Consider the following 15,595-nt stretch of genomic DNA (forward strand, 5'->3'; position numbering starts at 1 on the left):
TATGAGGGAGCAAGTTAAACAGAAGTGGAAGGGTGGTTGATAGAGGTAAAGATAAGTGTAACTTGCAGAGAAAGGAAAGCTGGGCTTTGTCCAGAGGCTGGTATTTTAGACTCACTTGCCAGCTAGAACATATCCTTTCTATCCATGTTTCCATATGCTCTAGGACTACTCTGTAGGAGAGACTGGTTGATACAAATCATTGCGTAACACACACACACAAAAAGCCAAATCCAGAAAAATCACAAAAAACCTGCTGAGATGCAAAAGGCTTCTTATGAAAACTCGTAAAGCCTAGTTGGTGTCTTCAGCTCTTACAAACCTTCCTTGAAAAAGTGAGGGGAAAAAAAATAAATGCAGGGCAAGCCTTGTGTATTTTCTGTCTAGACAGTAACTGAGAAATCTGTAAGAAAATATTAATAGCCTGCTTCTGTGGTATTCTTTCCAGATCTGTTTAGTTCCCTGACTAAATCTCCACAGTCTAGTCCTGAGAGACAGTGGATTCCAACAATGCCTTGAAACAAGGATTGGCTCATTAATCGTTCTTTTGTGATTACTGCCTGAGAATTTAGTGGAGACCCAAACATATGAGAAAAGGCAGTTTCAATTTTCTAGTTTTTGGTAACCAATTGCATGTCTTTCCTTTTTCCCCTTTATCTCCCTTTAGATGCAACATAAAGCAAACCATTTACTGATGCATATGTAAATTACATCAGGGGGAAAAAAAAAAAAAGCCTTATTGAACAGGAAGAAATTTTGACATTTAAGATGCAGTGCTCAGACTGGAACAGGCACAGTTAGAAGGATCGCAGTTCAGGACAGAGGTGACCTGAGGGTGCAGTGATGATGACAAGAGCATCCCAGCTAATGGAGGTGCAACAGCAAAACTGAGATAAACAAGAGACATCAGTGGCAGTTAGGGACAATAAGATGCACATTAGAGACATGGATAGATGGTAAATGGAAAACATTTGTAAATCATTTCTCAGGAAGAAAGAAAAGGAAGAGAATCTGGATTTGGACTGACAGGCTTAATAGCACGACAGCAGTTATTATCATGAGTAATCAGTCTCGTGGATACTCAACTTGTTGGCAAGTTCTGTAAAAAAGCCTATGAAACCTGAAAGTTTCACCATCCACATGGATTCATGTACTCAGAGTGTTTCAGTCATCTAGTTCACAAGATGAAAAAGTTCCACACGCTGCTTTTGTCAAGAGTAAGCACAGGTAAATGGAGTCCGCCCACTTCTCATTTGGCCAGAGTAGTTTACCTACTTTCACTGCTTCACCTTGAGCACAAAGCTGGTGAATTCACCTACTACTATGTTTATCCCTGATGCTCTAATTTACACCATTTACACTAGTGAAGGTACAACCTGAATGAAGAGTGACCAGTCAACAGTGTACCACTGTTTCAGAAGTTAACCATCATACTGTACTGAACGCTTAAAATACTACTGGCATGCACAGAAAGTTCAGGATCAGTGTGCAGATGGTTTGTCCTTGACCCTCCCTCCCTCCAAGTTCTTTCTCATCCTCTCCCCTCCAAAGGGCTTTCTTCTTCTGTTACTGAAGAAACCAATATTTAAGTAAAAGTTTTCTCCACCCATTTAATCTGACAAATCATGGAGGATATTCCTGTGGCAACTAACTGTGATGAACTATTCTGTACAGTAGATTGAATTCTTCAGTAATAACAATATTACATGGAGAAGCTTTTGGACTACTAAAACCATGTTAAAAGCAGGATGACATATGATTTACAGTCTTTGACACTGAGCTCCCATATTGCTAGTTTCACAAATGATGTTTCTTTCCAGAAAAACAGTGGAGTAATAGTCGTGCTGCAGTTCTTTGTTAAGCTTCTGCTCCATCAGTGTATCAGGCATTCAATCAAATGGGCCTTCCTTGATAGCCTTATCTCTCAGTGGGCCAGTGTTGCTTGAACGGAGCTGTGTGAAATGGCTGCACATTGCACTAGCTCCAATACCTATTTCATTGAGAGCAGAATTTGAGTGTCCTGAAAATTGCTTAGCAAATACGACTTGAAATCAAAGTGACAGCAGTCTTATGCCCTAAGTAAGGCACATTTTGGTACTCAGCAGGGGACCAAAGAGTAGTTCTGAGTCATTATTTTAATTCTGTTGAAAGGAACCATGCAGAGGCCCCAAATCAGGTAAAGCTCTGCCAGGTCAGTGACTGACAGACATAGGCTGTGCAAGAAGGCACTGGAGGGAGCACAATGACCCGGTGCCACAGAACCAGATACTCACATTTCGCTTTGCCCAGTCCAGCTATTACACATCAAGAGACTCAGGGACTCTGGGGATTTCATGCCACTGCAATCCATAAGGCGCTTACAAACCTCCAGAGAACAGTCTGCATCAATTCATCCTGAAGTCTAAATATTTGACACTTGTAATGTCTTGTCTGCCTTTATGTTGTGGGCTAGGAGTGGGAGGGGAAAATGATAAGAGGTTTATGTAGAGGAAGGCTAATAATCAGAATACTCTTCTTATTCAGCATTATTAGTCCCTACTGAATTAGATGGATCAGCAAAAGATACTTCATGTCTCTGGAGATAAAAAAGAACAGTTTGAGATCTTGAGGAAATATTGTGCCTATTAGTGTCTATGTAAAAGCCCTAGAAATAATGCTTACAGAAATAAGATGAAGAATAAGAAAATAATAAAGGCAAAACAGCAAAGGCAAATTTCCTCCTATGTGCTGCTCTGCAATTAACTTTTTGAAGCAATTCCCGATCCCCTTAATCTCAAGAACTCTGCTTATCTGACCATCCAGTTATTTTTTTAATTTGTACTTCTATTATTAGTGCTGCATTATTAATACACCCTGATAAGATAGGAAATAGCTTGGTGGTGTTCTGTTTCAGCATAATAGCCTTTATGATGAATAACTCCCTCCCATCTGAGGAGATTCATGATTCTCACCACTCACAGAGTACAAGGCCCTGGGGGAATCCCGCTTCCTCCTCTGCATTGCTATTCCATTTCCCAAAAGCAGCCTGGGCCTCCTTGTGTTTATCACATCTGCACACGCTGTTATCAATCAGGGTGCATGCCTTCTCCTTCTGTGTGACCAGGAGATACACATCCCTGGTGCCTCTGTCAGATCTCATGCCAGCACATACCTTAGCACTGCTCCTCATAGCTGACAAAAAAGCAATGTTTAAGGTATTTTCTTGGGGGCAGGTGGGGAAGGGAGAGCAGCTTTTCTAGCCACACTGCTTCCAGAATCTGGGATCAGGTGATACAACAGAGCAAGTCAAGAACAGATTTCTATTGCAAATCAAGATTTGTATTTGGATAAACCTCCAGCAATACCGAATGGTGGAATGAAGGGGGCAAGCCATTAAAGCAAAGATAATTATGCTCACACTCTTCAGTTTCAAATACATGTCATATTTTCTGTGAGAAAAGGAGGCAGGGAAGAAAGGATCAACAGTTTTTAAGTTTTCCCACATCTGTTTCTGTAATGGAGTATGTGATGCTGTAAAGGTTACCGTACACCCTTCCTCCTAGCATTTTGATACACACCATATTTTGACACCACATCTTTTTCTAACTAAGCATCTCCCCTTCAGTACAAACATTGTAAACTGAGCAGATCTGTGGAAAAATGTAGCAGCAATTAATATGGATGAGAGCAACTGGGATCTACAGAAATGCAATAGAGTCTTACAGATATCTAGAGGATTTAATATAAAATGTTGCTATTTGTATGAGCATTTTCAATCACCTCATAAGAGAAAAAAGATCATGCAATATCTAGGGAGACTGAGCTAAGCAAGAAGAAGGATATTATTCTTGATTAAAATCCATGAGAGGTTACTGAGAATGTCTTAAGGGAATGTTGAGTTCTCTCTCCTAAAAAAAAAAAAAAAGTCTGCTAGTTTATAAATAAAAGCAAGTTTATAGCTAGTTAGCCTCCCAGTTTTTTTCAGATAACTTGCTCGGAAACTCCATATAACACTTTTTCCTATATATTCCCACTGTACTGGTGGAGAGGTGGAAACAAATACATTTATACACATATATATGCACCTGTATAACTTTCTAGATACAAATGTACACACCATATGTATGGCATGAATTACACATATACCTACCCATCCACCCACTGCCGGTGCACACACTGCATTTCTCACTTCTGAGTGCTACAGGAGAGGTTTTGAGGGTCACGGGCCTTAAAAATATATTAACCTACCTCCTGATTTTTTAAGATCAAACAGGTCAATGACTTCAAACTTTGCTTTTACCTTTACTATATAGAAAGATTCTTTCATAAAGAAAAATGGGATCATTAAAGTATTGCTTTTCATACATGGCACTTCATATCTCACTATCCAATGAAAGATCTTTTAACTACTAATCACTTTAGCAACAATACTGAAGAAAAAGTCTATTTACATTTGAAAAATGAAACAGCATTTGGGTATCAGGAATCCAGATCCACTAATCAAATGTTTCCAAACCCCAAGACATACTGCCTACCCTTCTGGGAAGGAGTCCTCACTGGAAGCAATTTACAGGTCACATTGCAGAGCAATGAGAATCTGGGCATCTGAGGGCCAGAGGCTCGAATCTAATGGGTGTGCACATTGTGACCAGATTTACAGATCCATTCAGAAGTACAGCTGAGCATCTCCAGTCCTTAAAATCAATAAAAATCTGTTCAGCTTTCCTTTGGTTTGTATAAGGTCAGATGTGCAAAAGCCTCCTTGGTCCTTTTGCTTGAAGGTCTGGCTGCTTTATGCAATCTGTTCAGTTGCATTCGGGCCTACTCAACCAGACCTGGGTGCCGTATAGTGAGCCTCTGATGTTTCTTAGACTGAAAAGCAGCAGACATCCATCTGGAGGATGGACAAGTATCTAGAACTTTCTGCAAGCATCTTGTTACTATATCTCCCAGTAGCTGGTTTTCTATTGAAGTTAAAGGTTCAGAGAAGAACACAAGAAGAGATTGTGTTCCTGCTCAGGGAGAGATTCATTTCACCTTACTTGAGCTAGGCAAAACACAGATATCTCATTTTAAGGCAGCTGTCTAGGTTGCCTCTGTAATCAGCTGAAAAAGAAAGGAACATCTGGTAGGCAAGTCAGCCCATCCTAATATAGGTAGCACTTCATTCCTTCATGGGAGGAATTTGTATGACCAGCCTAGATCAGAAGGATAGTGATCATTCACTTAAGCTAGCAACATGAATTGCAGACTAACGGAGTGCAATAACGCACTCACTAAAGAGTGAGGAAAAAGATAGGGAGATAATGACTTGGAGCACAGGGATACAAGGCTTCTCATAAAAGCACAAATAAGAGATAAATGTCTCCGGAGAGATATTCCCCAAAATGGGTTTGATTCCTAAAGGAAAAGGGAAAAAAGGGGGAGACGGTGAATGAGAAGAGATATATCTAATGGTATTCTCAGTATTAAAATACAGTTCACGCTAGGCTCTTCCTCAGCTGAGCTGGTTATCTATTTAAGTCAATATTGTACCAGAGAAATGAGGTAAAGCCCAGACCTTTAGGATAATGGAAAGCAGAATAACCTTGCAGCTGGATCAGAAGGCTCAGACGAATCATTAGCCCATGATGTTACAGCAGTGCTATAGTGGAGCCTCCTGCAGTGTCACCATCTCCTGCACCACTGAGCACTGCTCTTGGACACATGCTGAGAGGAGTCAAGCACAAAAGGAAAAGGCTGGGAGGAGAAGATCTTTAGGAAGTTTTAAAGAAAAAAAATTGTAATAAGGCCTACAGCTGAGTGCTTAAAGTACAGTGCCTGTAATTTGCATAAGATGTCAGATAACTTACCATGATCCCAGGTTTAGCAAACTATTCAGCATTTAAATTCCTCCCTCACCATTGTGTGAGAAACAGCCTTGTAATTTTCTGTTTCATCTTGACTTTCCTGATTTATATTAACCTCTTCTTCATGGATTTAAAAATTAATTTAATAGGATGAGAGGTGTGGGGAGGGCAGGGAAGAAAGGGACATTTCAAAAAGTACTACTGAAAGTCTTAGAAACGAAGTGGAAGTGATTAACTAGAACTATCATAATGCCCCAATATATCAACCAACAGTACAACTTAGAAAAGCAAAGGAGATAAAAATACAATAGGTCAGAAAAACTTTGACGAAATCAAAGTGTTAAAAACAATGAGTTTTTATGTTGTAGAAGAATCCAGTAATTTTCACTGAAATAGCATAACCTTCAATATTTAAGAGATTTTAAAATGTGGCCACTGTACTGTCATACTATTTCAACACAAGAATATATTTAAAGCATACTTACTAGGTGACCAATATTAAAGATTTCTGTAGCTTCATTAGGTTGACAACATTGAAACAGTCAAATTAATTGACCCATGTGGTTATTGTATATAAGAGTCATAGCCAACTAGATGTCTACAAATTATGGTTATTCATGCCAATAAATGACTTCAATCAAGAAAAAAGTCAACTAACCTAAAAGTTATAGATTGCTGGGCATAAAATCACATGGCTTTGACAATGCAGAGGGCGCTGGATAAAAAAAGTCACTTAGGAATGTACAAAACCTAGTAGCACCAGCCTGAAACAATTTGAGCAAGCTAATTTTCTTTTGATCTCCAATTTTTACAGGAAAATTCATCAAAACAGATCAAGGTAAACAATACAAAACTAGGCTTTACAGCTCTTTCCCTGGGTGAAATGTACTATAAATGTCACAGAAAGGATTGATTCTTCTAACACAGAAATAAGAAATGTTATCAAAGTGAGGTACAGCCTTTTTCATATTTTTTCTGTCCAGTTCAATTCCACATGGAAAACCCCTCCATCCCACCTCTCATGCTTACAAGCTCGCTCATTAGTACAGTTTCTGAATACACATAGGAAGACATCACTAAGGGAAGGAACACCATTTTTGGTATTCTTTGAGGCAAAAAAGAAATTTACTGAACAGCAGTTTCTTATCTATATTTGCTCTCACCAATAATTGGTGCTCAGATTAGGTACAAGTCTTCCTCTATTACATATGGAAAGAGATATTTTTTTCCCTAAGCCAGGAGTATCATTTAAGGACTGTAAGTTACTCTAGGAAAACCTCACTTTCTGTGTTGCTGTTCTCACACACACACACCCCTCCCTCTGCCCCCAGTGAAAAGGGAGATGTCTACTAGTTTGAGAGATGGCTTTATTTTATGGAAAATCAGCAGAGGCAAAGGAATTAACAGAAGAGAAAGGTACCTTAATATCACACTTGACTACATGGTGCCCAGATCAGTGGGTCACTCCTAACGCCATACAACAGAACTGCTCCATTTTTTTGAGTCAGATGTAAGGACAGCAACGTTATTCTGCCTTCAATCTTCCCATTTCAGATTTAAGCCTATTCCTTGGTGTCCACGTGCATTTACCTGCCTGCATCTGCAATGCTCCAGGAAACTATTACACTAGCATTCAGTTGCCACGAGCTCCTCTCTCTGGGGAAGGAACAGCAATTATGGCTGTTCTCTAAATTGTTGAAACATGACTGCATAGAATTTTCTTTAAAATACATCTTTCTTTAAACCTCACAGCTACCAAAATGCAACCTGACAAATTGCTGGCATCCAGGATAAGTTTTAATTTAGAGAAAGACAAACTGTGCGTGCATAGAAAATATGAGTGAGGGAAGTAAGAGATTATTGTTTATAGTAATTCTTCCAACTACTATTAATTTTACTTTTTTCTTAAAGCAGCTTGAGGTATTAAAACTCCTCTCAGAAAATCCCACCTAGTAGGAATCTAGCCAAAGAGCATGAAAGCCTCTGCCCGGTCCAAACAGTACATTTGGTGAGGAAAATCTCAGTTCTGAGCAACTCTGTCTGGAGGGCAAAAGGCCACCTGGATTTCATTCCAAGTGGAACTAAGCATTTAATTTGTACAACAATCATGTTGACAACAAAGATGAACACATATGCCTCCTTTAAATGCCTCAAGGGACTGTTCCTTTTTTTTTTCCCCCATTTCAGTAACCATGGTAACTTTGGGCAAAACCAGCTTTCACCTCAGAAATTGTTTTCTGTGATAAAGGGTTTAAAATTGCATTTGTCATCTAACCATTAACTTTTTCCCCCTATACACCTGAGTGATGAAGGAGAGAGAACCTCTGCTTTACAAAGGAAAGAGAACCTCTGATGATTGTCTCTGAAAAACCTTCAAGATGGATGGCAGTGAAGTGAAATACAGAACATATTTTGCAAGTTGTGCTTTTGCTGCTTTAACACAGGTTTTCATAAACACCTGCTTAATGTATACCATCATGTTGCCTAAAAAAATCCTCACATCCACAAATCAGCCAGTCAAAACGCAAACACTGATAGTAGAAAAGGAGGTTTCCTATAGGTTTTGGATTTAATCAAGATATGCATCAATTCTGTTCCCTTCAAATCAACTTTGCAAATCATGCAAGTCTAAGAATGTGTCTTTACTTTCCACTGCACTGATACAAAGAGTTGACGCAGCTACTGAAAACACCTTTTGACAAAGACTATTCAAATCATGACTATAGCCAACAGAATACTTATTCATTGTTAACACACGTATTGCACTGTTATAGCTTGGATTAAAGCATGTCAAGGCCAGTGCAATAATTGTTGCCCTAATTAGTGAGAAGTCCAAGAAACTATTTTAAAGCAGTGGATATCTGAAATACCAGCATTTTGGTAACCCAAAGCATTGGCATATACTTCTCTCCTCACAAAAAGACAGTCCTGAATCTATTTTCAGAAACCTGAACTGCTTGGGCAGTAGGGTTTTCTTCATTGTTATTTTTGGCAGGGGTACATAAAAACAAGAAACAGCACAAGTGGAGAAGCAGGGACAGAAAGAACAGGGAGAAGAAAAACGTGAACAAACATTGGCACTGTAGGACAAAGAAATGCCCTTAAACTGAGGAAGGAATGAGACACTGAAGTTCTAGCTGAAAGGACCTGGTGTAGTAAGAAGGAAAATTGCCTTTAGCTGCTTCTCTCTGTTGGCATTCCAGATTTTGTATTTCCTTGTAGAGGAACTGAATTGCACTAACATACCTGATTCATTCCATTCGTAATGTTTTTCCCTATCTGTAAAAAAACCTGCAAAGCAGTGCATCTTGACTAGCCACTTGGATATAAAGTTATGTGTATATCATGTTATATGATCAATATACAAAGTGGGATGGTATAAGACCATCTTTTGATTTTTAACAATGATACTACTACTGCCTTTTTTAGGCCAAAGACATAAGACTCTGCCCCATTAATCATCAGTGGTATTCTGCCTTTGTGGACCTCCTGCCTCCAAAGTGACAAGGGGTATCACATTTCTCCCTACACCAAACCAAATTCTCACCAGATAGTCTTTATGATGGGAACCTTAGGTGGGGCTCAGGGAAGTGGATACCAGCTCCCAGTGACATTCAGAAAAAGTTAAAGGAAAGACACAGCTGAGAGCCTCTGAAAAATCCTCTGCTATTTTGGTGGAGACACTTTCAGGTCAGACAAAATCTTTCTGAAGTTTCCCGATAGAGTTTTATGCAAATCAATGTGAGGAACAGGTAAGCTGCAGACTAATGTAAAATGAATAGTAGGTTTTAGGCTTATTTCAGTGAAATATTGTGCTTTAATGGAAAATTAAATTCTTATAGCTAGGCACTGAAAAATTATTTTTAACTGAACCTTCTTTAGTATATGACACAGATCTTTAGGAGAAAGGTGTATGACTCAGGGGTGTCTATCACAGCGCAAATCTCCTACCAGCACTTTGTGGGCATTCCTGGCATTTGGCCATGGCTTGACTCCCATTCATGGCCCTTCCCAGCCAGGCTCTGCACTCAGCCCCTGTCAGAAGACCAGCTCCTACATCTCTTACTCACTTACTAGACTCTCAGAAACCCCTCTCTGTGCTGCTTCCTACCCTGCCCTACACACTTGGAAAGGGCTCCTCAGGAGAATCTGCAGTGTAACCTATTATTCCCCCTTCAAAGATTTTAATAATCTCCTCTTCTACAACACCTACCAATTCTTGACAAGGGGTATCTAATATTAGACTGCTGATGGGTTGAGGACACCGCTATCAAGATGACCGATAATACTTCATTGTTTCTTTTTGCTTCCCGTCTGTCTGTCTGGTCTTCCTCACTACACTGAGATCATAAGTGCTCTGGGACAGAAACAGATTTTTTTAATCTTAATTTATAAAAAATTTAGCAAAATGGGGATAGGCTCTGGAAACAGAAAAATAAAAAGTAAACACAGTATCACAAATTACAGTCCATTTTCCTAACAGGTTGAAATGATTACTCAAAAAAGGTTCAACAATGATTTTTTGGTTCTTCCTGGTAGAAACCTTTTACACAGGGATTATTTTAATGTACAATGTAATGTCTTTGCTATTTTATTTTGAGACTAACAAGTACCAACAAACAACAATTCACACCAAAAATAATATATAAGGAAAAGTAAACTAATCTCTGCCCAAACATAACAAATGCCTCTCAGTGACAGAGTTTTATAAGACTACACACAGAAAAATAATAAATGAAGGAAAACACAGAGACCACATCCATTCACCCTGCACCACCTGAAAACAACCTATTTATTAAGGCTGGCAGAAAATTTTTCATTCAAGCTGGTTTTCAAGCATAATGTGGGATTCAGCAAAACAACATCTTTCACAGAAAGAACATTTCAGATTTTCAGCAAAAGTATTGGTTTAGTTTTGATTTTGTTTGACAGAAAATGGAAGGGGAGGGGTAGAGGTAAGAAGGAAGGAATCAGATAGGGGAGCAAGTCTAAGAAAACCTTGTTAGAATGCCCTTACAGTAGTTAAACTGAGTGCAAGCATGGAATAATTCATTATTTCTGCATGGAAAGTCTTTTTGCTCTGTTTCTTGGCTCATTGTCAGAAAGGACAGAACAGACTTTATCCTCCAGAAAATGTTGGGACTTGGAGAAACTGCACATACAGTCATCCAGGACAGTGGCACACTCACTGTGTGTAAACCCTGCGAAAGCAATCCATCACTCTCAGAATATGATGATTCAAAGACAGCAGAGAGAGAAGGAGAAGTGATGCTCAAGCTGTGGCAGTTTATGGAGCAGGACTGTCGCTCAGCCCAAAACAAAACTCTCTCCTCTCAGGAAACAACTGTGGGGATACCACACTACCACCCAGGATCAGCTCCCTCTGCCAGCAAATGCAAACCCAAAGCACATGTGTGTGTTAGGACCCATACGAGCACCACTGTTAATATATTTACAACATGGTCATAAACCTTTTATTTGACTTCAGGGAGAGCTTTTTGGAAATTAGTGCAACAAAGAATCTGCTCCTCTACCCCTTTATTACATTTTGACACTGCTGTATTTCTGCTAGGCTCAATGGCGTTATCTAACATTGAAGTAAAATGGTGATTATGCAGTCCCAACATTTCATTATTAATATCATCTTCCTCCTTCTGTGAAGCTGAAATTTAGCTTTCAAATAATACTTCCAAATTCCAGACTGGTATGGTTGATTTGCAAGGTCTTTTGTAAGAAGAGGTGTGAAGCATGCAACCTCAATAGATACTCTCTAATTCTCTTCCTTGGTTTAGGCTCTTCAGTTGTACCCATATCTCTACTAACTGAGCTGCTAAGTAAGTTTTAAATATGTTGCTGGTAAGAAAATCTTCCTAGGTTAACTCACAAAAATTATATGCCTGCACATGACAGCTGAGAAACTACAATTTAAAATAAATCATTGTCCACCAATTTTGCAAAGTAGAATCATTGAAATTTCTGGTGGAAGTGAAAATAAAAAATGGCAACTGTTTGGTGGCAAGTTCACTTTAGAAAACCATGACATGAAATTTAACCTCAAAGTCTTAGCTCTGAAGTACCTGACTTCCTATCCTGCAGCGTCTCAGATACCCACCTACCCTGGCAAACTGACAGGTCTCAAGCTGACACCAAGCCAGCAAAACCCAGTGTCTGTGCCGGGGCTCCCAGCCCTACAGCAAACAGCCTGCCTTCCAGGAAGCCTGTCCTGGGCCAGTTTCAGAAACCAGAATTGCTGGCAACGGCCAGCCTTCCAGTTCTGGCCAACCAGACTTTCCAGTAACAAACTGTCATGTTAGAAATTGCCCAGCCCACTCAAACCCAAAGTGAAACAGTTTTATCACACTGGGGTTGCTGATAAAATGCTATTTACACACAAACCAGAAAAAACCTTACACGACTGAAAATAATGTTTAGCTTCCTTGAACCCGCTTTCTCCACATGGGTACACATTTTATAAATTTATACCCTTACAGAAAACACTATACTAGAAAAAATGCTGAGAGAAGTAACACAGTTTTTTGCATGCTCCTATCAAAACATATGCCAACCAAACTGAACAGAACATGTGTCAATAACAACAGTAAAACTAAAAGCAAACAAGCTGGAAATTCCATTACCTCATTTGAAGTTCTCCCAGTCTGGCAGATAAATTACACTGTTATCCTGCAGTTATTTACTTATATGCCTCGCACCTATTTCTGACATATTAAAATGAAAATCATGCTACAGAGTTAAACTGATTGGAAACTTTGATGGAATTATACAAGCTTCAGGTCATAATTATAGGATGACTCCTAGAAGAAACCAAAGAGGTGAAAAATGAAACTGAATTCCAGAAACTGCGGGTTAGACATGTTTTTGCTAACAGAAATGTGGAAAGAAAATAATTTTCTCTATTATGATTATATGAATTAATCTAATTTAGTTTACTACTTAGGACAAACATGTATTAAAACATTTTTTAAAACCTCTTAACTATTTCTCACATACTCTGATAGCTACAGGATGGTAAGTCTAAACTGAAAAGAAATATTCTCCATCAGCTGGACTGCAAAATTTCAGTTTTACTTACACATTTGGGAAGCCTGGAGCCCATTCTCGTACATGGTGTTGAAAAAGCAAATCATAGGTCTGTTTGGGCATACTGCAGAACTGTTTCCCAAGCCCTATTCACTGGAAACCAATGATTAGAGGAGCAAGAAAGGTTTGGATCAAGCTTGTAGTGTTTTGACAGAGCTATGTTTGTGTCTCTGTGGGTGCAGACCCTTTTCTTGGGAAGGATGAAAACCAATAGTCAGCAAAAGTGCTCTCACAGTTCAAGAAGGGAGATTAGTCCCTTGTTTTCATGAACATACCCTTAATTATTCCTCAATGGAATTTTTATTTTTATTCAGATATAACCTGTCCTAAGCACAGAAGAGTAAGAATCCTGAGAGGATGGCTTCTATTGTAAATATTTGCCATAGCAGCTTCTTACAACAATGAACAGGTTCAAGTTTACTCCTCCCACTAAAGTCAGAGTATGCATCACTACTAACTTTTACGAGATCATGACAGATTTGTACATTTCTTCCCACCTACCAGGCCAGAGGAAAGGAAGGGAGCCCTATGTGTAATGAATCCCTTTTCAAACAGGCCTTAAACTACCCATGAAAGTAATACCACTGTTCTTTGGGAAAAAAAACCTGGAACTGCACAATATAAAAAAGTGAGTCTCCAAAATCAGTAATGAAAATTCTGAAGCCCATCCTATGCTCATCATTTCTAGATCATACATTACAATTTCTCTTCTAAACATAAAGGTTTTCACCAAATTCATTGTTACTGCTTAGTATTCAATGATTATGGAAAATCCATGCACACAGATGCTTGCATAATAAACTACCTTGATCAAAGCAAACTGCTGTCCTCGGCAACTGCACACATGTATTCCCAGATGTAATATGCCAGGCTCTCCATTTGTGACAGGAAAAAAAGGAAGGGCCACTCAGACAAACCAAGCAACAGCAAACTATATAGCCACCTCCTCCATTGCCTCAACCATTTTCCATTATAAGTATGTACCTAAACAGCATTTTAAGAGAGCATGATTATGGAGAATGGGAGGAAATAACACGACAGAAGGAAAAAGGAGCAATTCATCATTATCAGCATAGGCTTTGTTCAGGTACATGGCCCAGCCTTGTCCTGACTGTACTGGAAGAAAGCCAGGAAACATGAGCCAGAAGCAAATAACAGTGTGTCCAGGCAAGACACCAGTCTGGACAGTAAGAGGATCAGGAACCCAGAACATGCCACAGCAAGCAACTGCTATGCAGTTTAAACACAGCCACAGAAGCCAGCTGCTCCAGAAACCCTAGAAGAATGGACATTATCACCACCAAGTAGCACTGTGGTCCCAATGCAGGTGCTTTTAGTGCAGCTGGGCCTTGAAATGTATTAATGCTGCACAATTAGGTCTGGTTGTGTTCATGTTAACTTCATTAGAAGTTCACTTGCATCAAGTAACTTAAATTGTTAGGCCTTTGTACACGTGTTCAGGGACCAATTGCAGTAAAGCCAACCAAGAAAGGACATGATCTTCCAATTCCCTTAATATTTTGCATGAGGATATATCCTTCTCCCAAAGAAAACAAGTATTTTAGTGATACTCGCAAGGCCTACCTTGCCCAAACCAGGGGTGTCTTTCACTTTGCTGACTGCCCTCAACAAACATGGTGGTGCAGGGGGTGGGGAAGTCTGAAGGATACTGCTGAAGCTGGTAGAGAAAAGAGGAGATTCAGGAACAGATGATGCAGAAGGCCTGTGCTTCTTCTTTTTGGAAGACAGGTTCAATTTCTGAGCGGCTCTGTGGGAAAAATGACAAGAGTAAGCTAAAACAACCCCAAACTCATCAACACAGCAGCCAAGAATAAATATCAGGTTACTATTTATCTAGGATCTCAGTTTTTACCTCACTGATCCCAACGGTTTTATAATTCTTGTTCTTCACTCATTATTACTAGTTGAATGCTACTAACTTCACAAAGTTGCTCCAAATTTACAGTCTGCATTAAGTAGGGTCACAATCAGGCCTCTGTCACTAGGTCATCTGTTGAAACAATTCAGCTTGCAAGAAAGCTCCAAAACCTCTAATTAAATCAATGAGCTATATGGCAATTTCTATTCTAAAATTAAATTCAGTCACCAAATGGTTCACACAGAATTGTATCTCATTCATAAGCCTCTGATTAGAAAATGAATACTTGTGCAATGTTTGGATGTAAGCAGCCACTGTTAATTAGTATTAAATGCTCAGGTGAATTTGCTGAGGTGTAAGAAGCCTTGCACTAGCTGTTTTAAATTTTTATCACCTCTTAAAACATAAGCCAGTCTAAAAAATGAACAAACAGTGTCCAATGAAAATATTGTTGTTTGCAATGAGATGGAGATGTTCATACCAACTACAGCTGTATTAACCAGCAAGCAGGGAAAACAGTGAAGACTGTTTTTAAAACTGTGGTATTATTAGGTAAGAATGCTGAAGTTTGTATAGACTTTGATTAAAAAGCTAAGTTTTGCTGGAACAGAAATATTCAGTACTTTTGTTTTGCAAAATGTTTTATTTTGAGAGACAATTCAACATTCAGCTTTTGTTGCAGCTGTTTTGTTCCAACACATGTGTGTTCTGCACTGCCCAGGGACAATGTTAATACTAACCATGCTGTTCAACAGTTTCCTTTTTGTAAAACGAGCACTTTAAACAGACCAGG

General features: G+C 39.2%; 1 protein-coding gene across 1 annotated transcript in view; it reads right to left on the reverse strand.

Moving 5' to 3' along the window:
- Positions 1-15,595, reverse strand: part of KIF26B (kinesin family member 26B) — a 313,880-nt gene that overhangs the window by 99,001 nt on the left and 199,284 nt on the right. Inside the window, exon 5 of the mRNA XM_074818335.1 lies at positions 14,508-14,691. Within this exon, the coding sequence (XP_074674436.1) occupies positions 14,508-14,691 (184 nt within the window). The remainder of the gene's footprint in view (positions 1-14,507; positions 14,692-15,595) is intronic.

This window comes from Strix aluco, chromosome 3 (assembly GCF_031877795.1).
Source record: "Strix aluco isolate bStrAlu1 chromosome 3, bStrAlu1.hap1, whole genome shotgun sequence".
Taxonomy (NCBI): Eukaryota; Metazoa; Chordata; class Aves; order Strigiformes; family Strigidae; genus Strix; species Strix aluco.